This window comes from Aspergillus aculeatus, assembly GCF_001890905.1.
Source record: "Aspergillus aculeatus ATCC 16872 unplaced genomic scaffold ASPACscaffold_13, whole genome shotgun sequence".
In the NCBI taxonomy this organism is placed as follows: Eukaryota; Fungi; Ascomycota; class Eurotiomycetes; order Eurotiales; family Aspergillaceae; genus Aspergillus; species Aspergillus aculeatus.
Window position 1 is genome coordinate 120203 of NW_017962988.1, and position 24972 is coordinate 145174.

At 53.5% G+C, this 24972-nt stretch overlaps 8 protein-coding genes across 8 annotated transcripts; 6 read left to right on the forward strand and 2 right to left on the reverse strand.

Moving 5' to 3' along the window:
• Nucleotides 1-1070: 1070 nt before the first annotated feature.
• Nucleotides 1071-3589, reverse strand: ASPACDRAFT_123285 (sugar porter family MFS transporter). Its single transcript, XM_020196613.1, has 4 exons — nt 2993-3589; nt 2206-2903; nt 1913-2153; nt 1071-1848 (listed from the first exon to the last, which is right to left on the reverse strand). Exons 1-4 carry the CDS (start codon nt 3207-3209, stop codon nt 1382-1384), a joined length of 1623 nt encoding a protein of 540 aa, XP_020053762.1. The 5' UTR covers nt 3210-3589; the 3' UTR covers nt 1071-1381.
• A 1969-nt stretch (nt 3590-5558) lies between these two features.
• ASPACDRAFT_53653 (uncharacterized protein) lies at nt 5559-8875 on the forward strand (the record flags this gene model as incomplete). Its single annotated transcript, XM_020202780.1, has 11 exons — nt 5559-5866; nt 5918-6086; nt 6124-6246; nt 6307-6798; nt 6862-7056; nt 7104-7219; nt 7269-7375; nt 7423-7560; nt 7631-7931; nt 8002-8211; nt 8335-8875. The coding sequence occupies 11 exons, from the start codon at nt 5559-5561 to the stop codon at nt 8873-8875; spliced, it is 2700 nt and encodes an 899-aa protein (XP_020053763.1).
• An 810-nt stretch (nt 8876-9685) lies between these two features.
• ASPACDRAFT_123291 (uncharacterized protein) lies at nt 9686-10571 on the forward strand. Its single transcript, XM_020196614.1, has 3 exons — nt 9686-9736; nt 9793-10221; nt 10278-10571. Exons 1-3 carry the CDS (start codon nt 9729-9731, stop codon nt 10279-10281), a joined length of 441 nt encoding a protein of 146 aa, XP_020053764.1. The 5' UTR covers nt 9686-9728; the 3' UTR covers nt 10282-10571.
• A 770-nt stretch (nt 10572-11341) lies between these two features.
• Nucleotides 11342-13381, reverse strand: ASPACDRAFT_123294 (uncharacterized protein). Its single transcript, XM_020196615.1, has 2 exons — nt 12326-13381; nt 11342-12248 (listed from the first exon to the last, which is right to left on the reverse strand). The coding sequence occupies exons 1-2, from the start codon at nt 12953-12955 to the stop codon at nt 11514-11516; spliced, it is 1365 nt and encodes a 454-aa protein (XP_020053765.1). The 5' UTR covers nt 12956-13381; the 3' UTR covers nt 11342-11513.
• A 28-nt stretch (nt 13382-13409) lies between these two features.
• ASPACDRAFT_80319 (uncharacterized protein) lies at nt 13410-14798 on the forward strand. The gene has a single exon (XM_020205626.1). It carries the CDS (start codon nt 13901-13903, stop codon nt 14642-14644), a length of 744 nt encoding a protein of 247 aa, XP_020053766.1. The 5' UTR covers nt 13410-13900; the 3' UTR covers nt 14645-14798.
• A 983-nt stretch (nt 14799-15781) lies between these two features.
• ASPACDRAFT_80335 (Zn(II)2Cys6 transcription factor) lies at nt 15782-18629 on the forward strand. The gene is made up of 6 exons (XM_020205627.1): nt 15782-15983; nt 16040-16600; nt 16661-16812; nt 16870-17028; nt 17121-17462; nt 17555-18629. Exons 1-6 carry the CDS (start codon nt 15849-15851, stop codon nt 18180-18182), a joined length of 1977 nt encoding a protein of 658 aa, XP_020053767.1. The 5' UTR covers nt 15782-15848; the 3' UTR covers nt 18183-18629.
• A 1210-nt stretch (nt 18630-19839) lies between these two features.
• Nucleotides 19840-21819, forward strand: ASPACDRAFT_32248 (uncharacterized protein; the record flags this gene model as incomplete). Its single annotated transcript, XM_020199866.1, has 4 exons — nt 19840-20066; nt 20133-20726; nt 20791-21636; nt 21702-21819. The coding sequence occupies 4 exons, from the start codon at nt 19840-19842 to the stop codon at nt 21817-21819; spliced, it is 1785 nt and encodes a 594-aa protein (XP_020053768.1).
• A 915-nt stretch (nt 21820-22734) lies between these two features.
• Nucleotides 22735-24037, forward strand: ASPACDRAFT_123311 (uncharacterized protein). The gene is made up of 3 exons (XM_020196616.1): nt 22735-23189; nt 23245-23465; nt 23518-24037. The coding sequence occupies exons 1-3, from the start codon at nt 22998-23000 to the stop codon at nt 23963-23965; spliced, it is 861 nt and encodes a 286-aa protein (XP_020053769.1). The 5' UTR covers nt 22735-22997; the 3' UTR covers nt 23966-24037.
• Nucleotides 24038-24972: the final 935 nt, after the last annotated feature.

Consider the following 24972-nt stretch of genomic DNA (forward strand, 5'->3'; position numbering starts at 1 on the left):
CGGGAAGACAATTGGTCACTGGGGAAAGGCGATGTCCCAATTCAAAACATTCTTGATTGATCACACCCGACTCGGTACTGTACTTACACCGTTGACTATCTCTACCGCGAGGATACTCCCTCTCCTGCGGAGCGAATTACACAAGCCCCTTGCGAAAGGTGTTATCACACCATCTCTACCGCTTCTTACTAAACGGAGGAACTCTAGGGACGTGCCTCCCGAACCTCCCAAACCACCTCACCGCGCGATAGTATAGGTGGGCGCAGTTGACGCAGCTCCAGTGACTATTGATGCGATGCCACGGCGTCGTCACCCCGCGACACATGTCCACCAGATCCTGCTTGAAGCGCACATCGATCGCCTTCTTCGAGGATGCGTGGTCGAAGCGCCCCTGCTCCTTGTAATTCCGGTAACCGAAGTCGTGGCGCAGACAGCTGTCGTGGAAGTTAAAGCCCAGCGGGTGGTCCATCGAGGCCGAGCAGCCGTCGTCCGTCCAGTCGAGCCAGGGGGGTCGCCCCTGCGCGTCACGCTTGTAGGTCAGAAACTCTTGCAGCGTCGCGTCGAAGAGCAGGTAGTCCGTGCAGGTCTCTTTTTGCTGCTGCGTTGGGCGGGATACCCCGCAAGTAGCGGCTTTGGGAGCACGCTGTTAGCCCTGATCTCATCGATAGTTCCATTGTGCGTTGATGGTCAGACATACATCGCGCCGCTGGATTATGCTGTTTCCTGGGGGTCATGAGGTTAGTAGTTTGATGGTGAATTATTTTTCGCAGGTTCAAGTGGAGTTCTAGGATCCATGAGAATGTGTCTCTGGAGAATGGCTGTCTCGATATATATGGCGGTGGCTGGGAAGTTTGAATACGAGAGATATCTGTCCAGGCTCATCGGGATAAGACTCAAGATCGTAATTTGGGTTTGAGAGGCTTCAAGAGCTTATAGCATAAGGAGCCAGAATTATCTGCAAACAGGACATAGTACCATCCTTTTGTGTGGGGAAACAAAGAAGGATTGTCAGCTTGCTCGGATGCGCCCGTATTCGGGTGGGGATGCGGCATGCCTGGCTTCCACGGCACGCGGGTCGCATCCTGCACTACAAACGCAGTCAAATCTTGCTCAATCCACGGTTGAGTCGAAAATGATCCTTCCTGCTTTCTATGGGGTTCGACAGAGGCCCCCATTTCCGTCCTTGAATTACCAAGGAACAAGATTCAATTCTCAAAGCACCTGCAAACAAATACATTCAAGCATCATGCCGGCTCGACTGGGTAAACTCATGAATAGCTCATCAATAAAAGGAACCATACCCCGGTGTCTGGGGCAGAGTCTGCCTTGAAATCATACCCCGTGAGTACGGATTTTTCACAGCCAGACCCCATGTGCTACACTACGCAATATCCTTGCCATGATCGGTCCTCACCTCCGACACCCCCCGAATCTCCTCTCCGTCCGCCCCCGCGAACGCCGTATCGCCAAACAACTCTGCAATCTCCTCCAGCGTGCTGTTCGCCGTCTCCACGTAGTAGAAGTACACCAGCCCAGCTGAAAACAGACAGAACCCGGCGATCACCAGGTAGAAATACCCGTGGATCCCGGCGAAGGCATCCGGAGAGACCATGCCAATGATGAAGTTGAAGATCCAATTGCTCGTAGTGGCCAGCGCCATGCCCTTGCTGCGGCCGCGCAGGGGGAAGATCTCAGCGGGAAGAAGCCACGGCATCGGGCCCCAGGTAAAGCCGTACACGATGTTGTAGAGCATGACGAAGGCGTACTGTCCGTTCGCACGGGTGTGGATGTCCAGGTCCGCTTCCGTGAAGGCGCAGACGATGCTGAGCAGGATTGCCATCCCGATGCCTGGTTTAATGGAGTTGTCAGTTATCCGACTCTGATGGGATTCTCATTCATGGGAGAAACTCACCTCCGAGGATGAGCAACGGCTTCCGGCCCCACTTATCTGCCAACCACCATGTCACAACTGTGGCAGCAGTATACGGAAGTGCATTCGCTGCGGTGTAGAGCAAAGACTTTCGTTCATCGAAGCCCGCGGTGGCAAGGGTGCTGGGGAGGTAGAAGGAGATGATATTGATGCCGTTGAGCTGCGCGAACATCTGCACCGTGATCCCGACAATGGTCCGCTTGCGGTAGCGAGTGAACATCTCCTGTTGGCTGTCTGAGTATCGCTCTGAATGATAAAAGACATGTGGATCTTACCATCCAAGTGGACTTTCCGAGGTTACTTTCAAAGATGACAGCTTCTTCAATCTCGACGAATACCTTCTGCACATGCTCGGCTTCGGTATCGCCGTTCGCGTGCAGGTCGGCGACGGTCTGCAGACTCTCCTGCATGAATCCGTTCTTGGCCAGCCAACGCGGAGTCTCAGGGAGATAAAATGACATTGCTAGCAGGATAAACGAGAGGATGATCTGGATGATGAACGGCCCCTGCCAAGACATCTCCCCGGGCAAGAGAAAATTGAACCCGTAGTCCACCCAGCACGAAAGCATGTATCCGGCAATCAGGAAGGTATACTCAATCCCCACCATCATTCCACGCCGATGCGGGGCGGCGATCTCCGTCTGGATGATGGGCACAGTCATTGAGAGAAATCCGACACCCAAGCCCTGGATGGTGCGACCAGCAATGAAGGTGCCAAACCCAGGGGCGAACATCTGGATGAAAGCACTGAAGAAGTAGATGAACCCTCCAATCCGGACACACTTCTTGCGCCCGATTATATCGCCGAGTCGTCCTGCGATGAGAGCGCCCACCGCTGCGGAGGCCTGTAAGCATGCCACCGCTATGCCGGTAATCGACGGATCGACCCCGGATGTTGAACCGTCCGCACCGCCGTACTTTTTGAAGAACCGAGCAACAAACACGGGGTTCACGAGAAGACCCGACATGATACCTGGGTTGATCTTGCCATTAGCCGGTTTTCTCTTCTTTCTTTTCTTCTTTCCTTTCCTTTCATAGCTTGACAGTCGGGGTAGGACATACCGGAGTTGTATCCGAACAGGGCATCGCCCAAACTACCGAACGCACATGTCGCATAGAGCAGAGGAGCGCCCTTGAAGGGATATCGGGCGGTGATGGTCTTGGGCTTCAACCTTCTCTCCAGCCAGCCTTGTTGTTCATATTCGCGAGCAGCTACCGCCTGTGCGGTCCGGGTTAGGGCAGCCTTGTCGGTTGCTGCAGTGGCTTCTTTCACGGACATTGTGCCAAAGTGCCGCGGGTGAGCACTATCAATCCGATAAAAATGTGCTTTTGTTATGATAACGATAAAGCACGAGACATTCTGGGGCAGAGTGGCCGTGGGGCCCTATTTCTACCCCGGAGAGTCGTCCCATGGGGAAGCGAAGGGTTACTTCTCCAGGTTTAGAGAAGTGGAGCCTTTGAACGATGATTGAATCCGAAGTAACGTAGGCCAGGCCGACAGGCTTCAAGCCAAGCCGGTTGTAACATCTTCCAGGGTTGGCCTGTGTGCGTCAATAGCTTCCCTAGCACACTAATGGCTCTTGGTTTGCACCCAGCAGGCCCGATGGGAGGATGAGATTTTGTCTCGAGTCAGCGAGTAGATTCCATGGAGTTGTTGTGTGTGAGCCTGTGAGGTGATTTTGGGGGTTACCGGATGCCTGAGAGGGGAAATGTTTTCGGTTCCGACCGCAGTGGGTTCCGTTCCCACTTGGTCCCGAATCCCGAAAGCCCTCATCTTCCGCCGGAACCGAAGACATTCATTCACTGTCCGGAGGATTGAATCTCAACCGGGCCGGTAAAAGCCATTTAGGGTCACGTGATTTCAATTGTCCTACAACATACTATCTATACATTCGATGCTGCTTCACTAGGAGGCATACCCAGTAGGCGACAAATGCTGCTAAGATTCTTAGCTAAGCTCATGAGCATGTGGGATAGGGAACTGACTCCGGTTGACCTCCAGTATCTCCACCTTGGCAAGGCGACATTACCTATCATCTCCAGAATCGCTACAACGGCTTCAAACTGCTTCATAGCCCAATTACAAAATTTGATACCATGACGTGAATCCACGGGCTCGAAGTATAATGGATCGCCGGTGCCAACTATCCATTTTTGTGGGAACCACCTCCTGCGAATAATCAAGCCTATAAACACCCAGTCACGACTCTGACGTCCTTTGTTCCGGCGATTTTGATCTCGAGTTGCATGGTTAGTGGGAGAATTGAAAGTTAAGATGACTCGGGGAGAACTAATCTACCTCAAGTTGAAGGAAGCAGGCGGTGCTTTTTTCTCTCTTCCGATCAGAGCCTTGTCAGCATGGCGCTCTGCAACGCACCGTTAAACTCGATCCACTACTTTGGCTTGAGCCGGATTCTCCAGAATCTGGTCGAGATGACAGCCCTGCACTACCAAGGTCCAAAGCCAGATGTGAGTGGGCCACAAAGGGCCGATACTTTAGCACACCATCCAGACATCTCGTTCTGCCTACAAGCTCTCTCATTGCTCACAGATCCAAAACGAAGTGAGCCCGCTTGCAGATCGGACAAGACCTGATAGAGAGTCAAATCCGCCCCGGAGGAGGTTCCGGCGGGAAGATTGCCTTGTATAGTGGGCATGAGTACAGACCTATTTTGCCCGAGACGAAAGAGACTGCGGACGTCATTCCTAGATGACCCATCGCGTCGTAGTTCGGATTAAGCCGCCAACCATTTTTGTGATCACATAAGTGCCGCCGGGCTTTGACTAAGGCGGGCTTTGCCTCAGAGCCGAAGTGGCCAGATCAGATTGATAATGATTTTGCCACTCTCGCCAAGTAGATGGCCTAGTGGTCCGTGAACTGAATCCTAGTAAGATCTGTCGAATGCCATGCCAATTCCTTCCCATTCCAAGACCGCCAGAGTCCAGACTGAAAATGATAGGGAATGGTCGGTCAAAGTCGCGTACCTCGATGGACTTAGATCTCAGCAGATGTTTCAATCACGCGTGTATGTCGTGCAACGTCTTTCACTTCGTCACCTTTGGGCCCAATGACTGTCTTCAAGATCGAAATCAGTATCGGTACAGAACGCATAGAAGATGTCGCTCTAGAGATCCGCCTGACAGAGGTGGCTAAGGCTAGGTTACATGGTCATCACGAGGTCTTGTCATCATTCACGTCGGCATCCGCCAGCTCACAGTCCCGCCTGCCGTCCATTAGGAGGCTCGCCCAATATTCACAGCCACCTCAAGAGAATGAAGCTGCATCATCATATCACTTTCTGCAGGTCGCACACTGTCTCTCCGTCCACACTTACGAAATTTCATCTCTTCTAAATTGGAAGACGAGCGTTTCATACGCCAGATTCTTGAGCAAGACTCACTACTTAGGACTTTCATATTCAAGTCCAAGGCTAGGTCATTCCTCTCCGCGGGTTTGCAGAACATTGACCGCTGTTGGGTTGGCACAACTCGACTTTTCCCTGGCCCTTGTTCGTCTCAACCAGGATAGGCCCTCTTGATTTCTGGAACGATGGAGCTAGATATCTTGAGCTCTCACTGCTGCTGCTTTTCTCCGAAACCTCTCTCTCTAATCTCAGAATGATATACTATGATGACTCTCAACACCTCGACTGATTTTGACCCTCACAGTCAACTGGTGCGGCATATTGTTGATCACTTTGCCGCAACCAAGCCGGTAGCTGTGTATGCTGAATACCCACGCAACCTCACAAGCTATGAAGATGGGTACCAATCGGTCACATACAAAACTCTTGCCATTGCCATTAACGGCCTTACTCACTTGCCGGTGGGCCACTTGGGGCCAGGCAGGGGAGAGGTTCTCACCTACGTTGGCCCTAATGATTTGCGATACCCAGCTTTGATTCTTGAAGCTGTGAAAGCGGGATACTGCGTATGGTGACTCTGGTTACTATTTCCACATTACTGCTAGTCTAACTAATACAGAAGGCAAACTTTCTTGACTTCTCCCCGTAACAGCCCAGTGACCCATCAATCCTTGTTGCAAAAGCTGGGATGCACCACGCTGATCGCTCCTGTACCACGCCCTCCTGCTGCGGCAGCAATCCTAGAGGCCGTCTCGCTCCAGGTCCTCGGTATCCTCAGTATGGAGGAACTCGTAAGCACCGAGTATCCGCGCTTCGAATCTTTTGAAGACCTACCTGGAAGCGGCCCTCCAGCCACTGGTCATAATCCGTACCTCCTCAGGATCCACCGGAATCCCCCAGCCCATCAAATGGATCCACGAGACAACTGTCAAGCACATGCGAATGCAAACTGTGGACCCTCCCCGGGGCTTTGAGACACAAAAACAATTGGCTTTCGGCAAGAAAATGTAGATGATGCTGCACCCCTTTCACGCTGGTGGAGTGGGGCATCTATCGTTCGTCACTATGCCTGTAGAACTTGAGCTTGTGATGCCACTCTCTAGAAGCTTGCCTACCGCGGCCGGGATGGTTGCAGCACGCAAGCACACGCCCTTCAGCTTCACTTTCGTGACACTATCAATTGTCTCGAAGCTGGCGCAGACCCCCGAGCTACTGGACTTTGTCCACACCCACTTGGATTTCCTCGGCTACTGCGGCGGGGATCTACCCCAGACGATCGGTGACACTGTGGCTGAGCGGATCAAACTGGTGAACATCTACGGTGCCACGGATATGGGACTGATCTCCGCGATTCACTCGACGACCGACCGAGATCCGACCAGGGACTGGCGGTATACGCGTTTCCACCCGCAATTGGGGGTGCAGATGCGCCACGTCTTGGAGCATGAGCTGGTCATGGTGCGTACGCCTGAGTACGGACGCCACCAGTTCCCTTTCAGTATCGTCCCTGACCGTTAGGAGTACCACACCTCCGACCTCTTCATCCGTCATCCATATCCGGCCAAGGCCGATCTGTGGCGCACAACATCACGTCTGGACGATATGATTGTCTTTTTCAACGGCGAGAAGACAAACCCGATTTTGATGGAGCAGCATATCGTTGCTGCCAACCGGGAGGTAACCGGCTGCCTGGTCGCCGGTGCTCAACGCTTCCAAGCCGCGCTGAACGTGGAGCTCGGGAAAGCAGAACTAGCACTGAATGTCAGTGAGCGCGCGGCGATGATTGAGAAGCTCTGGCCAACATTCAGGAGGCCAACCGCGCCTGTCCGGCTCACGCACGCATTGCCAAGAGCCACATTCTGTTTACCACGCCAGAGAAACCCATGTTGCGGGCTGGCAAGGGCACTGTTCAACGTGCTGGCACGTTGATGCTCTATGCATCTGAGCTGGAGGCTCTACACCGACGCTGAGAGCTTGGCGCAGGCGACCGGGGGCATGGTGGCAGGGCCCGGCAGCGTGGATGATGCTAGCCAGGTCACCGCATACGTCCGTACCTCTATCCTGGCCATCACAGGCTGGAGTGCAGAGAAGCTTTCCGATGCGGAGAACTGGTTCATCTTGGCTTAGACTACCTGCAGACAATCACACTGACCCGAGAGCTCAATTTTGGTCTCAATCTGCCGGCTATCATGCCCAATCTGATTTACTTGCATCTTGCCGTGACGGCGCTCACCCAGGCGGTCCACAAGCTCGGCAGGGCAGCGAGTCAACGCAACTGCAGCAGGAGACTTTGCTTCGGGGACGCGACCAGCTGCTGCACAAGTTCCCTAGCCAGATCGGATTCCCGATGATTGCGCTTCGCGGTCTGCGACTAGACCGTCGACACAGACGGTAGTTCTTACCGGCTCTACGGGTCAACTGGGCTCATACATCCTTCATGCACTCCTTAGCAATCCCTCCGTGGCACATATCCATTGCCTCAACCGCAAAAAACGCGCTCGAGAGACCCAGCACGAGTGCATGGTGACGTATGGTCTAACGCCACTGGCTAACCATGAGTCTCGCGTGAGCTTTTGGATAGCGGACTTCAGCCGGGCGGATCTCGGATTGCAGCGCAGAGTCTTCAAGCAGCTACAGTAAACGACTACATTGATCATCCACAACGCCTGGACGGTGGACATCGACCACTCCCTTGTGTTCTTCGAGCCCCACCTCAGGGCGTGGTGACCTCATCAATTTCACAGCTCGCAGCCCGCTGTCTCCGCATCTGTTCTTTCTCTCCTCCATCAGCTCAATCATAGGCCATTACACCGACTCCAGCCTCACCTCGGAGACGATGATAGCTAGCACCCACTGTGTCCCCACCGGCTGCGCGAACAGCAAGTATATCGCCAAGCATCTGCTCGCCCGCGCTGCGTAACTGCAGCAGCAGCAGCAATCCCAGCACAATAACGAGCGAAGATCCTCTTTCGCATTCGCCCGCGTCGACCGGTGCAGTGCGCTCCCCGGGCCTCTGGAACCCAACAGAATGGTTCCCAGTCTTTTCCGGAGTTCGTGGCATCTCGAGACCCTTCCAGGTACATTGAGCTCCCCCTTGGATCGCATCGACTGGGTCTTAATCGATCTTTTGGCTGAAGTTATAGTGGATTTAGCACTTCTCGGTGGGGCAATGGATGGTTCTGCGCGGGGACAGTTGCAGGTTTACCATCCTATTAACCTTCACCCCAAGTCCTGGGATGAAGTCCTCCCTGTTGTCGCCAAAGAGCTTGCGGCGCGAAGCGGTGTCGATGAGCTTGACATAGTCCCACTGCGGGAGTGGGTGCAACGGGTGCGGTTGGACGTCGAGACCGCTGGGCGCGGGGAGGACCGCAAGAAGCTCAACGAGAAGGAGTTGCGACTGCTTCTGGCGTGGAAGCCGGCGGCCAAACTGCTGGAGTTCTTTGAGGGGCTGGTCGGACACACTGAGGCAGAGAATGCGCTGGAGACGGTGCGTACAGCTGAGATTAGTGGACGACTGCAGGAGGTGGAGGGGGTGCAGCCGGAAAGGATTCGGAAGTGGATTGGGGAGTGGTTGGATTAGTCTTTCTCCTGCCATTTGTGTTCGCTAGAATAGATCGATTCATTCACTTTGGTGTAATTGCTTCTCCTTCGCGACAAGACTAGATATATGAGGCGAAGCTGGCGCCTCCTTTCTGGAGGGTGAAGAGAACATGTCGCTAGAGCGGTAGACTCTCATTGCAACGTCCACACCTTGCGAGGGCTTGACTTCAGAGCCATTCTGCTTGGCCACATTATTTTATGTAGAAGTTTAGTGAGAGAGTAGACCGACACCAGGTCAGTATACGTAAAATGAGACATGTTTCCATATTTATCTGCTGGTTAAGAAATACACATTTAAGCCTCCTTGCCAATATTGTCCGTCTTTATGACAAGGGTTGTTGAGAGTACTACTACTCTTTACTTTCTCCAAGCTCTAAAGCATGCCTATCATACACTTCCTCCGAGCAAGTCGTAGAGTTGATCTGTCGAAATATGCCATTGGATTAATCTCTTATTCCCTTGGCGATTATTGTTATTTTCATTGAAAAATGTATATATCTTCAAGTAATGCAGCCGAGCCGGAGATTCAGCATGGCGCCGGGCTCGCCCATTTCCGCCGGGCGGCCAAGCGCAGGGATGGTATACTCAAAGAGACCAGAGCAACGCATATCTCCGCGATGGAGCAGAAGTAAATCGGCACGATGTCTCTCGTCGGATCGTTGCCCCTGTAGAGTTTGACGATGTAGGCTAGGCGAATCGTTGCCATCGAACACGTCCTGATTAGGTCCATCATCAGTCCCGTCCGGTCGGATCGATGATTGCATCGACGCCACTCACAACAAGCCCGTTGAGCATAGCAGCAGCAGAATACCGGTTCTCAAACGACCTTTCACATGAAGACCTAGAGCATGCTCAAACCACGGTTTCACAGTGAGATGTTCAACATTGAAGACTCACCCAAAATCGGCCGAACAGGCAATGCTGTAATCCAGATGTTACTGAGAAGGAAGACCACCGCCACATCGCACCAGAAGATGAGCTGGTATATGCATGCGCCTTGTGTGGCCTTGAGCTCAAACCAGAACCGCCCGATCGGATGGCACTGGAAGATGGCCACGAAGATGAAAACGACGGTGATCACTACGATCACCGCGATGGTGATGGTGATGATGGTTCGCATGTGTTGGAAGACCTGGCGGTACAGAAAAAGGATCGACAGTTTCACCAACGCAGCGGAGGTGATGTAGAGGACCTGCACGGCGAGTTGGATCTAGGGACGGTGGTGTCAGCTGTGCAAGATCTTCTCCGCGTGTGCTCGAACCTTTCCAAGGGCATCATAATCAATCCCCCCTTCCTCGCTTGTCCGGCCAATGCCTCGCAGAACCCCTACCCACTGATTAGTGGAGGTTGGGAGAACCTTTGTCATTGAGATAGTACAGTACCTAAGATAATAGTCGCAAGCATCCCCGCACAGGTTACTATGGCCCCGAGACCACACAGATCTTCGGCTATGCTCGACTTTGACAGCCCACAATGAATGGCGAGTTTGAGCGATGTCATGACCAGGGCGACATAGAATATACATGCTGAAAAGACTATGAGACTTAATCCGTAGCCAGATAGGCTTGAGTGCTGAGTGAAGTCAGTAGACCGAACGCTACTGCTTCAACAATAGCAGAGGTATTTACCTCGTCCATTGAAAAGATTATATTAAAAGGGGTCTAGCAATGACTGCGAGGCCTGTGGCTACTAAAGAATCAGCTAGGCGTGTTGAGATCCGGCACACAACGGCAGTGATAAACGATCCGAGCCGCAAATACTCTCGTGCGTCACCAGTGTACCAAGGGATCGAGATTAGTGTGATGATCTCAACCGAACCGTCGATCCAACCACCGAGTAAAGGCGGACCAGTCTTAATGCGAGTCTGGAACTGTTCACGTGCTGCAGGGCGAATAGGTACAGGAAGGCTATGCAGCACAGCACTGTGCTGTATTTCTATGCTTTCGCCTCTCGCCTCAATGAAAGCTGCCGCATACAGTAACTAGCCGGCAATTGGCTTATCGCGATCGATTGAATTTGGCGCCAGATAGGACTAACTAACGCTATGCTACTATTATGTGACTGTACTCCTTTCAAAATTAGTCATGTCTTCATAAACCGAGTTTGATCATGCATAATCAGCCGAGGAACAAAAAAAAAAAAAAAAAAAGGAAGCTTGGCCGAACGGTCTCCACCTTCACAACCCAATCAATCATATACGGCACAAGTTCCTCCCCTCAGTTCAGACATGTACTACATGTTTCAAAATAGTTGGTATGATGGATCAATTCACGTATTGCTGATAGCATTGATTTCCAGAGCAATTGAATTCCTCTGCATCAATTAGACAGATGTGGAAGCTTGGACTGGTCGGCGAGAGAGTCTTAGTACATATGGTGTCAATTACGAGACTTGATTCTTGAAGTTTAATATCCTTTCCAAATCAACATAGTATGAAGGAAAGGTACTCCGACGAAAGATTCCTTTGATGTCGCTACACACAACTCGCACTCAAGCATTGCGCCCCCATCAACATTCCACACCGCGCCTGTCACAAAACTGGGTATCCTATATGTTCTATGCGCCCGTGCTACATAGTATAGTACATACATTCCGTGATTACAAACGAACTCGACAAATTAACGGCTATGTTCCAACACTCCTATCCCCTTCTGCCGAACGAGGTCCAAAGCCGCCCGCAGCCATGCCTCCACCGCGGCATGCCTAGGCTGATATCGAAGACTGTCGATCACGATCCCCAGCGCTGGGGTGACCGACAGCGGTCCCGCGAGCAGAAAGTCATCCTGCATCAGGTACTCAACCGATTGACAGACATGATGGACCATAGAGATATACTCCCTCCGATGACCGAGGGCTCGAAGCGGCCCCACTGGCTCACCAGCTGGTAGCATGCAGCTGTTCGGAAACATGCCATTGTACAAGTTGCACAGACCCGACCACAGCAGGACCCGCACCGCCCACAGCAGGATGAGCGTCGCTGCAGTTTCCATGTCTGCAAAGTGGAAGACGAACGGGAAGAGGTTATCTGTATGCTCAGTTGTTGCCCAAGGGGGGCTTGTCGAGGGAATTAGCCAGTAGAGCGGGTCCGACCTGCCACCCTGCATCGCCGCGTAGATCGTGTCCAGCTTCTCGTCGATTTGCCAGCATTCCGCGATCAGCTGGAAACAGGCCTCTACTTGTTGCTCGGAGCTGAGACTGGGTAAGAGGAACACTCGCTGGAGAATCCCGGGCGCCTGCGCGAGACAATCGACCACCTGCGTGAAGGAGGTTTTCGGGATTTGGCTCCACGGCTGATTCATCCACGCGGCGTCGAATAGAAAACTCGAAGAGTGGTTTTCCAGGGTGTATATTATCTGTAGTCGAGGAGGTGAGTTTCACGGAAATTCCCGTATCGCTTGTCGGTTTGGGACCCAGCTAGCAAGGAACTCACCCCTGGAATTCGGACCCCAAGGAACAACTGGTGGCCCGGGCCGGAGCAGTGGGCTGCAATTCCACGCGCTTCCACCAAGGCAAGAAGGCCCTGGCAATGCCCGAAATACCCTTCCGACCCTGCGTTTGGGCATTCCATAGCCTCGTACAGACTTAGAGCCATGCAAGCAGCCAGCGTGGCATCATCCTGGGCACGCCTGCGATTCCACAGCGCACGCTGCAGTTGCTGAAGTCCGTCGGTGTAGAGGCTGTGGCTGTATTGGATCAATGCCGAATCGTTGAATTTGTGGCCGACTGCTGCGGCTGCGAGGGCGGCACTGCTTACTTCCAGGGCTTTAGTTTCTGCGGACAGGCCAGCCAGAAGTGGGATCCATGATCTGGTAGGGGATGCGGACCATTGCGCTGGGAGACAATTAGCGAGAAAAGACAACACCAGGTTATGGCTCTCGTTCTGCCTCTGGATCAGCGCGTAAGCTGGGGATCTCTCCGTGAATGAGTAGATTGGCTGACCGTCCCCAGGGGGCGGGAGTGTCGATAGCTCAACGGAGCACGGGAAACTCTCAGCCGGCGATCCTGACGGCGAGGGAGAAGACTTGAGATACACGTATTTCTTCTTCGCTCCTGGCTGCATCACGACAAAAACCCTGTCCCGCTCATACCCACCACACACTCGGTTAGATCGAGTGCATCGAGCACATGCCGGTCTTTGTTGGTCGCACTAACTCGAAGCATTCAGTGTCCGGACAAGCGATGGAGGAGGAAAAATAGGCATGTACCGCGATTTTCCGTGCTCGACAGGTATTGCAACCTTTGGACTTTCCGGCGACTCCAACCATGCTTTCTGAGTGGGGCCTGGATTGCCCCGTAAGGCTGCCGCTCTCTCAAGCCTCAATCGGGGTAGACAAGATAAAAGAACTTTAATCCGAAATAGCTGAGGTAACCCAAATAAGCGAGACGATCGAGGCTCACTTGTCAGATTGGGTTTACTCTTTAGAACGGCCGCATCGTGCGCGCCATGAGGTTTCTAGGATCGATGGCCAGGGGGGTGGATTTGGGGCTGAGTCAATGCCTGAGTGGGGAAGATGGGAGGGATGTGGATGACTAACATCGCCGCTAGTCCGAAAAGGGGGTTCATCTTGCGAGAGGCTGAGCTTGTCCTCAACGCCCTAGAAGCCCTACATCGAATATTCACGTCTTTGAGGAAATGTATAAAAAGGAGAGAAATGGTCCAGCAAGATGGGTAATCATAGAGCTACTCTTCAATTGACATTATCCCGGTCATTCTCTGACTCCTAAATTCACGGACTATTTTCATCTCCCGATCGCCTCTGATACTTGTCCCGATTGGATTCTTAATATAGATTCATCCAGCAGTCGACCGCGCCCGCTATGTTAAACGACCATTCCAAAGCCAGTATCGCACAGATCATCTTCTATATCCCTGTCATCTTCTTATCTGCATACCACGCGTACTATCGTCACAAGCGGCCGCGTATGTCATGGCTGATTATACTATTCTTCTCGCTCAGTAAGTCGACAAACACCGTCGGATTTCGGAGTATGCTAGAAGCGAGTGATGATACTGACAAACCTGACAGTCAGAGTCGCCGCCGGCATTCTGGTGATTTCGTTTGAGCACAAACGCCGCACGGGCATCATGGTCGCCTCAATCATCCTGCTCAATACGGGCGTGTTCCCCTTGATTGCCGCGACCTTAGGATTCATCCGCATAATCCTAGCCCACGAGAAGGAGGTAGTCAACCCCCGGGTCAACCGCTGTTTGATGTTCTCGCGCATGCTGTTCTTCGTGGGGTTAGGCCTGCAAATTGCCGGCGGATGCCTCGAAGGGAGCGACAGTGCCAGCGACGTTGCGACGGGGGTGAAACTCGTCAAGGCCGGATATAGTATTGTTGTGGTTTTTGCAGCGTGTCTACTCCTCGTGCAGGCGTATTTCTGGATGCATCTTCCTGACCTCTCGCACATGAGCTCGACTGTGAGTTACTGTCTTGGCGAGAAACGCCAGTTGCGACCACCGGCTGAACTGACCGCTCAACCACAGATTCTCAAAGCGATGGCTCTGGCACTACCCTTCCTTATTGTGCGCATTGCCTATCTGTTTCTCTCGGTTTTCCATGCGACTGATCTCCGATGGAACGACCTCGTTGGTCCGATCGCTCCGTTCGTTCTCATGGGCCTGTCGATGGAGTATGCCGTGGTTTGGATCTACCTTGGCACGGGGTTCCTGATTCCTAGCTGGCGAGAATTGAAGGGAGATCGGGTCGTTTCCATGACAAGATACCCTCTGGTGGAACAGGTCTGAGGTGAAGACTGCCTCTGGGGACGAGAGGCACCGTGGTGAGGATGGCCCAACCCTCATTTGGCGTAGATCTAGTGCCCCACTAGCGCTCTGACCAGGAGACAGCATGAGTGTCTATAGCCCTGAATAAACATATGGAATGGCATGACATGAGATCTTCGACAACATCTCGCAACTTGATGTGGTATTTCTTTCCTAGTACTATGTATTGAATGGTTCAAGGATTTCATTTATCCCTTGATGGTGATGTAAGATCCATAAATCGAATGAGGGGGAGCTGGTTGCCACTGTGGCGAGTGTTATTAGGGTCTAGAACACTGAAACGAGTAACTTACGAGATACAGATACCCATGACGGTTCAGGACGGAACAGTAACGAGCCTGGCTGCTGTGCAGCTGCACATCACTTAGTCAGCGGACTGACGTCGATGCATAGGAGAAGATTCGACCTAGAATTTCGAGTTTTGCATACTTTCATTCAGCTAAAAGCACAAGCGGTGCGAATAGAAACTGACTTTTTCAATCAATTCACTGCCTGATGATTGACCACAGGTGTATGTATACCGCGATTTTACGAAGCTGCGCTCACGCTATACGGGAAGGATCTGGGGTGTCGAACACTAGGCTTCAAGAGTCTGATGTGTCGGTCAACATCTGGCATGATTTGTGTGTTCTTATGCGAATGCGATCCAAGCCTTAATTTCGCCGCCGGCAACCGCAGAGAGAAAGAAGCTCCTGGGGCAAAAATAGCCGACGCCTCAAGCTAACTGGAGGACGCATCCACCACTTGTCGATCGATCGATTGCTGCCAAGCGGCCCAAGGGCTGCAAGGGTGAGGGTCAGTCGGCACACATTTCCACTCGCACTCACTCATAAGCAAATTTGCACAAACTCAACTGGACCACGGAGCTGATTTCCGGTAAAATAAAGATTACAGCAATTAGATACGATACTGACGGGGAAAGTCACGGTCGATCCCGGCGGGGCTCGGAATAAATATCCTGCCTCAAGCATGCAAAATGACTTGTTCTTCCCTCCTCCCAAATTCGCCCGTGCATCAGCCTGGGTAGCCCTGAGCTCAACTGCCTCTTTTGTTCCCGTGCTTGGCTTGGAGAAGGTTCCTGAAAAATGGGCTACCGCCCTCGTCTACTCATCCTCGACTTCCGGAATTTCCTCCCAGTCCACCTTTTCCCCTCTTCTTTCCTCCAATGCAGCCCCTTGCCCCCGCCCCGTCGGCGCGTGAGGGCGGGCGAGGGTATCTGACGCCACCCACCAACATGTCGCTGCCCCCACAGCGCAAAGCCTCGATGGCGTGTGGTGAGTGTAAGCGACTCAAATCCAAGGTAGTCACCACCTGTTCACCACCTTTCTGGCCAGCACGACTGAATCCCCGACACAGTGTCGCGTGCGCGACGGGGCCACCTCCTGCGACCGGTGTACCAAGCAGAAGCTGCAATGTATATTCGACCTCGATGACGATGGCCGCCGGCGATTGGCCCACAAGCGCAAGATCGAAAGACTCGAGGAGGAGCGCGATCTTCTGCTGCAGGTCGTCCACTCGCTGCGCGACAGTTCGGACGCCAAGGCCGCCCAGTTGTTGAATCTCGTGCGCAGCAAAGCCCCGCTGGGCGAGCTCAAGCTCTACATGGACCAGGATGTGACCGAGGAGGATCGATATGAACTCCTGTATGCGGCCAATAAGAAGGTCTCTCTCCACCGAGCCATGGACATCAACCGCTTGGTCGACATCCCCGTGTACCGGGTACCCGCCGCGCCCTGGACCTCCGTCACCACCTCCGACGATCTGGTATCGCATCTTGTCTCTCTCTGGTTCACCTGGAGTCACCCCTTTTACAACTGGGTGGATCGCGACCTGTTCCTTCGGGATGCCCGATCAGGCAAGCTCGACTCGCCATTTTGCTCCCCGTTCCTGTTCAACTGCATTCTCGCAGAAGCCTGTGTAAGATGACTGACTCCTCGGCTGATTGCGGACCAGCCACTAACCCCCATGCGATCACAGTTCCATTCCGAGTATCCGGAAGCTTACGCCGATCCTGATGATCCTAACTCGAAGGGGACGCATTTCTACGAGGAGGCCCGACGACACTATGAGAAGGTAGAAGGGCAGCTGGATGTGCCCACCCTCCAAGGGTCTGGGGTGATGTATGTGTGGTGAGTTCATTCACGATCCTTGCAACCGGGTTCCCCCTGCTGAAGAACCATCTCTAGTATGGCAGCCATGGGGAAGGACCGTGTGGGATGGTGGTATCTGAGCCAGATCAACGATATGGCCCAGGAGTACTCAAAAAGACACCGACCACCGTCGGTGGAGACCCGGGAGAGCCGCGCGGTGAACAATACTATATGGGGCCTCTATTGCCTCACAGCGTGCGTACTTGCGTGCTTTGCACCGCTATCTTCATCTTCTGCTCCTGTTGTAATTCCGGTTGTCGCGTCGCAACTTGGCTCACAGCTCCCAGGACTGCATCGATCGGATACATGAAATACTTGGCCATCGAGCAGCCAGAGAGGCCCCTTCTTTCATGCGATCACGCCGAGGATGATACCTGGTCACCCTACCCTCAGCCACAGGCTACCCCACTGCAGTCGCATATCCCGTGTGTCTTCAACAATTGGTGTGAGCTGAGCAAAATCAACATGGATATCAACAAATCGATATTTGGGACCGGGTCAGTACTGCCACGAGGCGACTTGCACCGGACTTTGCAAGAGGTGCAACCAAGGCTGGACGATTGGAGAGCGCAACTACCGGAATGCCTGACCCTCGAAAATAGTTCTGTCCCGCAGGCGTTTAGCTTGCAGTAAGTTTTGCGATTTAAGCTCCGTTTCCACTCTCTTCTCTCACTCTCGATACTGCATGCGGCCATGGAAAATGGACTGACGCAGCATTCAGCTTCTTCTACCACACCCTCATCATCATGCTCTGGGGCCTCCTGAAGGGGGAAGCCAACCCTGATGATGCCGACGAAGACGACGACGACGAGAGCGACCGCGCCGCCACCGCCGCGACCGCGCGGGGGCTCTGCGTGGACTCGGCGCTGGCCATCGTGCGCCTCCTGCGCATCCATCGCACGCGCTGGGGGATCGACTACATCCACCCGACCACCATCCACTGGGTGAGCATGGCGCTGTTCACGCTCCTCGAGGTGCTGGACCACCCGGTCCCGGAGTACAAGACCTCGTTCACCGAGCTCTGCGTCTGCGCCCGCGCCCTTTCCCGGAAATGGATCCTGATGAAGGGGATCCTGCGCATGATCCAGGTCTCGGCGCAGAAGAACAGCGTCGTGCTGCCGCCCGAGACCGACGCCCTCTTCACCGAGTTCGAGCAGGTGATGTGGGAGTCCAAGGACCGCGAGCGGTTCAAGAGTCTGTACCCGAACCCGAATTCCTTGTCTAAGACGGCTGGTGACCGGTCGCAGCTGGATGACGCCGAACTGGATAGTTTTTTAGAGAAGTGGGATACCCTCCACGTTGATGAGGATGGCGAGCGGGAGGAGTCGGCCGATAGTGAGCAGGTCTAGTGCGAGGGGGGAGGGGAGGGTATCCAGACGTTCTTACTGCCTCGAGTGATAGGTGAAACAGACCAGAAATCGAACAAAATGGCTACGGTGGCTCGTCTGTGTTGATACACGGGACACAGAAACACCCATTCTGCCAAGCTTTGGAAAGAGATTCATATGAATATCCATGTGGGGAGCTGATCCCATTTCTGTAGTGTCCTGGCATCTAGCCTCAATATCTTTCTATCGAAACGACTGATTGGATGCAGGGTCCATAAACTTGTACCATTATGAGATCATGTTCACATGCTCAGCAGATACAAGGTGTCCTTTACATCGCATCGCACCCATGGGACGCAATGCACGCATTCTGTCATTGCACATGCAGTGAGTGACATTCATGTGACGAAGAGGGTTGTGAACTCTTATATACAATGATGCTAGATAGCTCCTCATTTTGAATCCCCCACCATATTCGATTCCCTCGATAAATTGTACCAAATCTTCATCGAAACAACAACATCATCATGTCCTCTTACACCTGCACGGAAGACGGAAAAGAATGCGGGGACGCGGCAGACTTGATTGAGCATATCCACGACCGACATACGCAGTGCATTCGGCGGGCTTCTTCAGAGCTATCCTGGGATTATGGCTCCGATAGTCACGGTCATATCTGGTATTGTTTTGAATGCGATCGGGGGATCAAAGATCACCGCAGTTTCGACTCTGATTGGATCACTTGCGCGATCGACATGGAGACTTAATGGAATTGATCCGGGAGAACGGAATGTGTATGTGCTGTTGTATGTACAAGTCTGCCGAGCTTCGCAGCTGGGAACTGACATCATGCATCGTGTTCGATAGGGAACGTCTAAAATCGCTTATCACAGAAGAATGGCCTCGGGAAAATGGCAGGACTCGCCGGCCCTCAAAGATTCTCTAAATGTGCTGGGATTCTAGGCGATGTTAATTTTCCAAACAAGACAAACGGATATTATCTATCATATTGTACCCTTTCAATTGGTTCTGCTATGCCTGCAACCTGAAAATGTCAAGGCGACTCAAAGCGTCATATCTATACCCGCACGTGCGTATCAGGAAATTGCACTTGGACTGCTGTGGTAGCGCCTGACTACCATCTTTCAAGCCAAACATGAGCACAGTACACACATGGCCGACGGTAAATGTCGCTCCGCTTCATCCAGACACCTTTGTGTTCTTGAGCTATACAACCAAGAGAAGGCTTAGGCTGACTGCGGCGATGCCATGCAAGCCACAATATGAAGGGTTCGCTAACTGTCGGCCGCTGTCATTGTGGTTGAGCGGATGGAGATGGTGCATAACTAGTGCTGACCTCAACCAGAAAAATAGATGAACAATTTCCTATCCAAGATAGCTAGCAGCAAACGGTCATGAGAGCTAGTGAGCTGATTTGCGTGCGCGAATCCTGGTGAGGGGAATGGGCAGCGCACCCCTGCTAGCGTGCTTATGGTGTCAGCTATGCTGGCAGATAGCCTAATCTCGCCCTGCGGCACAGCGAGCTGCAGCAGACTAATTGCTGGGCTCAGCGAGGCTTAGCAATGCGACGAAGTCTTCGCTCAAGTTATTTATTCCGTCTGGTTCCCCAAAACTGGGGCGGGGGAGCGATAGTGTGGGACTGGAGCGTGAAATCATGATGTACTGGGGCGGATACGTTCTCGCCTGCCTGCAATTCTTTTGCATCGTTCATGCGGTTACTACAGGCTATTCATCTGTGAGACCCAATCATCATGGCCCCGACCAAGATACCGCAATTGCGGTGAAACAAGCCCTGCGCGCAGTGGGAGGCACGACCTACAAAACCAACGAGACAAACTTAACAAAGAGCTTGGTCGACGCCACTCTTTTCTCGATCGAAGCGAGGTACCGTATAGTTCGCCCCGTGTGGGAATGTCTCACACGCAAGCTGACGTGATTTTCAACTCCCAGTGACTCTACCATATCGAAGCAAGGATCCCTGGATGTCGAAGTAGGCCTCGCCGTCATCTGCAAGTCCTGCTATATCAACGGCTCGGTCAGCGGCTTCCTTACCGTAGAAGAAAGCTTGAACGTCACCAACCTCGTGGAAAGCATCGCAGACGAGCTCGCAAACGTGACAGATGCAGCAATCAACCAGCTAAAGACGTTTGCGCGCGACGCAGCGGAGGATTTTGTCGAAGGCGTGACTCACTTCGAACTGGTCGACATGCCCGCCTGGCCAACGCTGGATCTCGACTTCACTCTGAATACAACCCAGGACTTTCCTGGCGTTCATGCTGAGTTTGAATTCGACAATCTGGAGCTGTACCTGGAGCTGGATGTACAGTTGTCGGCCGGTGGAACGTACACTTTGAATCTGTTCACCTCGGAGACCATCGTCGGTTTCTCAATCCCGGGCCTCGACGCGGGCGCACTGTTCAAAGTCTCGCTGGTGTTGGTCGCCGAGGCGGAGGTCGACATTAGTAGTGGGATCCATATCAAATTGGATGATGGGCTGGTGCTTGCGCTTGATCTGTTCAACAAGGGGATGTCGGACATTACAGTGTAAGTCTACCCTCATTGTGGGAATCAACCTACGCTGCCAGGGGTGTGCCACTGACGTGAACAGTCCCGGAGGGAAAGTTGAATTCCTGCCGATCGCCATCCAGGGCTACGGAAGCCTCCAGGCCCTCTTACAGCTGGAGGCCAGCGTGGGATTTGACATCGCGCCCGCGGAGTCGCTCTCCGTGCTTGAAGCCGTCGATTTCAGTGCAGGGATTGGCGTAGAGGTCTTCGCTTACGTGGCCGACTTCCAGTTGGAGGTCAATGGCACGTCCAGCAAAGACGCCGACTGCGCGTTCCAAGCGGTGGCCGAGTATACCCTCGCGGTGGGTGCGGCGGCCGGCGCCACCGTCGCGGTGGATACGTATCAATGGGGGCCCTCGCCCAACACCACCGTGCCGGTCTTCTACACCACCCTCGCCAGTCTCTGCGCGGGCAGCAAGACCACGATTGCCTCATCGACGATCACTCCGTCGGCGACGCTCGCGCAGCGCGACGTGAGCCTCGAGACCACGACGCTTTCCACGGTGACACGGTACACTCTCGTGCAGTGCGCGTCCAGCGGTCTCGTCAACTGCCCCGTCGCGCTCCAGAACACCACGTCGATCGAGACCGAGCTGACCACGGTTCTGACCGTGGCGTCCGGGGCAGCAGCCACCTTCCCAGCGAACACGTTTGCCTCGTTGTCGAGTGCCAGCCCCTTTGGATCGGGGGCACGCACGCTGCTCGCGACCTCCGGAAGCCCGGTGTCTTATATCCCTCCACCGACTCAGACCACATCGGCCAGCAGTTCTGCGACTGGTAGCAATAGTACGGCCACCCACGAGCACCACGGCAATAACAACAAATTGATCATCGGCTTGAGTGTGGGACTGGGGGTGCCGGCAGTAGCGGCGTTGAGTGTTGCCCTATGGTATGTCCATTCCCTCGTCCCGTGCCCCTATGCACTTCGTGTGAAGTCCATACTAATGGATCCAGGTGGTTCCTGCGCAATCGCGTGCGATACGCGATCGTGCCGCAACCTGAGATGACGCGAGATTCCCCGGGGTTAAACAAGGGACCAAGCGAGCCGGAGACTACGGAGGTTGTTGAATGATGGGTGCATCCTCAGGATCTGAATGTCGCTGCATGCCTAACGAAGAATTATGACCACGAAGTAGGAACTATCATGCCAAAGACCATTTTGGTCAGCCTTCCTCTGTAGCTGCGGCAACATCAGCGGAGCGCCCCACTCTAGTAAAATAATGCGCCGTTGTATGTACCAATGCGGATTGAAGCCCATATAAAGCCCACATCGGTGCACTTTCCGAGTCGCGTCAGAACTGCGCTTCGTTTCTATTCAGGAGCGGTGTGCCATGAAATCGGGAGCCAAAAATGATAAGAAGAAAAAAACTTTTTTTTTAAACAAAAACACCAGAAGAGATCAAGCTGATCAACTCCAAGAACGAAAAAGTCCCATGATTCCGCCCCGCCCGAAGCAGAGTGGGGCAGGCAGTTTTCCTGCACCGTGGTCTGCATTGGAGGGATACCTCCTATGATATTATCAGGTATACCTGAACAAGCTCGATGGCATGTTCAAAGATAACAGTTCACCACTAAAATGATTGGGGACAGAAAGTACCTTACTTGCTATGCCACACAATTCACATGTCGAGATTGACAGGCGATGAGCCGATTTTGCCCGATAGCGGAAATTGCGGGCTAGTCCGCCGCCGATAAACCCGCTAGCCCTTGTTTGGACGTTGGTTAGACGGCAGCTGGGCATGAAACCTGAGGCAGCAATGGCGGAATCCTTGTCCGCTGCCAACTCACTCTTTCCGATGTCTTGGTTGATCTACAGGCATTTTATATCTTGATATTTCTAGACCACAGGCAATCCCTCCGAGACCTTGCCTCGACCCTGTGACCCCAAGGTCGTGCTGCCGCCAATTCCAAATAATGTATTGCCACCCCCCCCCCGGTCCTCTTGCTTCGGAGGCAAGCCCAACTCGTAAAACGAGAACAACTCCCATCTTGCTCCATTTGTCAGACTGACAAAGAAGAGAGCAAATCCATGACTAACGTTGTCCCATGGAGTTGGGTCGCCAGGCTCGTATAGCTTGTCAGCTTACGGCCGGGGCTGAAGATAAGTGGACTAGCCTGGTTGGGCTCCGCTAGCCTCGTGCATCAACCCTTATAAGCCGCCGTGACATCCTGCCAGCGGCCCAGCATCCTGCCAGCACCCCCGGCAACTTCGAAGCTTGTGCTCCATCTCGGTGTAATCACTCGGTGAAAATGCCAATCCTACGTCCTACAGGCGATGAACCCCGGCTTCCTGCCCCTCTTGGGGGCCCGCACAAGATGTTCCACGGCTCCTTTGTCATCGAGTTCCTGCAGGTACCCGCCGACTTGGATGCCACCGTCTTGATGCGGGCGACCTATTTTGGCGGACATGCTTTGACGAAGCTGGGGAAACAGCATCCTCAGGTAGATTTTCTGTCTTTGCATTCATCCCTGCAAGTAGACACTAATTCCCACTTAGGCACCTCCACTCCACATCCACTTCTACCAAGCCGAGTCATTCATCGTGGAATCCGGCGCGGCAGGCACTACGACCACATACGGTGTGATCGACACCATCCACACGACCGAGGGAGCATACCCTCAGAATGCATCTCGCGGTGGCCATGCATCCCAGCTACCTACGCGATCGGCAGACGGTGTGACGCTCATCCCTCCATACCTGCCGCATAACTTCTGGCCGTGAGCTGTCTCCCCCAGACTCGTTTCACAAGCATACTCATGTACATGTTAGAGTATCACCCGACGACCCCTTCTGGTCCACCACCGAAGGCGAGGCATACGCGAGCACCCTCCCTGCAGGCCGACACACCGACACCACCCTCCTGATCTGGGGCCATCCGAAGACGCACACCGGCCCGCCCACGGGCACCCTCGCCAGCGACTTCCCCCCGGACATGGACGCCGCGTTCTTCCTGGGGATGCTGTCCCTCGTCGACGCGGTGCACGGACAGCGGCTCGCGATGAGCCCCGGGCTGGGGGCCACCCTCATGGCGACGCAGACCGCCAGTGGGGCCGCCATGATCGTCGCGCCCAAGGCATGGTGGCTGGGGCCGCTGCGCTGGGCGATTCCCTGGTACATGCAGGTGCTGATGGAGTGGACGCGGAAGGTGTTTGACCGGAGGAGTGTGGTGCAGCTGGTGGAGGATGCCATCGCGAGGGAAGTGGTGAAGAAGCAGTAACTTGAACAATCTGCATATTTATAGTAGTCAATAATTTCTGAGCATGGTTTGAAGGCATGCATGCAACTCGACGCAGTAGACCTAAGACTTCTAGCGGCGAGGGACTAGCTGTCATCACTTTTTACCCAACGGGACTCTCTATATTATTTTCTTGGCGCAAGAGACATATTAAGTGGCCTGCCGAGGCAGAAGTTATCAATCAGGCGCACTAGTGTCTTGGTAGGCAGTCCAAGCATCTGCATCCACGTTGGCCACGAGCGTGCAGATACGAGATAACGGTTTTGTGCCGTGCTTGCATAGGGCCCCACCGGATGAGGTAGTGTTTTGAAGACAGGGTTGAGAAGATGATAGTGAAGATCAGAAAGACTAGTATCGGCTTATCTTATTCATCTTAAAGCCCTATTAGAGATACTAGGAGCGAGATAGGTACCGACCAGGATGTACTGTATGTCTCCGTGAAACAATGCCTGAGGCATCAATGACCACCGGCCGTTAAGTTGGTGATGCATAAGCCCAACCAGCAGATTGATAAGCCTGCGAACTGCTCACTTGTAACTTGATCCGGGGTTCATGATTGGGGCCGCATCGAACCCAATGCATACTAATGAGGCTTTTCTGATAGGCCTTGTGCTCCCTGTTCGACACGTCCTCGCCAGCAACCAGAACCGGGAAGGATGGTGAAACTCGCCTCCCCACTCCGAGCCTCAGTGGAGTCTCCACTCTCTCGTATCGGCAATTTAGTGCCACTTCTTTTGGGGACGGCTCAGGCCCGGCCTATCAAGTGGACCCAGTAGGGTGTTACCGCGGCATTTGCCCGATGAGCCAGTGACCCAGTGACCCAACTATAAGGGTCATACCTATACTACCCAGAGCGGTATCGTGATTCGCAAGAGGTCGAGGAATATTCTCATCCCCACACGCGGTGCTAGTCAATGCAACACGTCTTGGCAACATCTCGACCTCTTCGTTTTTTCATGACCCGCGGTCAGAGTCCAGACGGCCCGTAG

Coding starts and splice junctions, on each gene's coding strand:
- ASPACDRAFT_123285 (XM_020196613.1), bottom strand. CDS start 3,209: ATGTCCGTGAAAGAAGCCACTGCAGCAACCGACAAGGCTGCCCTAACC. Junction 2,904..2,992: donor CCTGTTCGGATACAACTCCG/GTATGTCCTACC, acceptor AGATCAACCCAG/GTATCATGTCGGGTCTTCTC. Junction 2,154..2,205: donor TCGGAAAGTCCACTTGGATG/GTAAGATCCACA, acceptor GACAGCCAACAG/GAGATGTTCACTCGCTACCG.
- ASPACDRAFT_123294 (XM_020196615.1), bottom strand. CDS start 12,955: ATGCAGCCAGGAGCGAAGAAGAAATACGTGTATCTCAAGTCTTCTCCC. Junction 12,249..12,325: donor TTGGGGTCCGAATTCCAGGG/GTGAGTTCCTTG, acceptor CCTCGACTACAG/ATAATATACACCCTGGAAAA.
- ASPACDRAFT_80319 (XM_020205626.1), top strand. CDS start 13,901: ATGATACTGACAAACCTGACAGTCAGAGTCGCCGCCGGCATTCTGGTG.
- ASPACDRAFT_80335 (XM_020205627.1), top strand. CDS start 15,849: ATGCAGCCCCTTGCCCCCGCCCCGTCGGCGCGTGAGGGCGGGCGAGGG. Junction 15,984..16,039: donor GTAAGCGACTCAAATCCAAG/GTAGTCACCACC, acceptor TCCCCGACACAG/TGTCGCGTGCGCGACGGGGC. Junction 16,601..16,660: donor GCATTCTCGCAGAAGCCTGT/GTAAGATGACTG, acceptor ATGCGATCACAG/TTCCATTCCGAGTATCCGGA.
- ASPACDRAFT_123311 (XM_020196616.1), top strand. CDS start 22,998: ATGCCAATCCTACGTCCTACAGGCGATGAACCCCGGCTTCCTGCCCCT. Junction 23,190..23,244: donor TGGGGAAACAGCATCCTCAG/GTAGATTTTCTG, acceptor ATTCCCACTTAG/GCACCTCCACTCCACATCCA. Junction 23,466..23,517: donor CTGCCGCATAACTTCTGGCC/GTGAGCTGTCTC, acceptor TGTACATGTTAG/AGTATCACCCGACGACCCCT.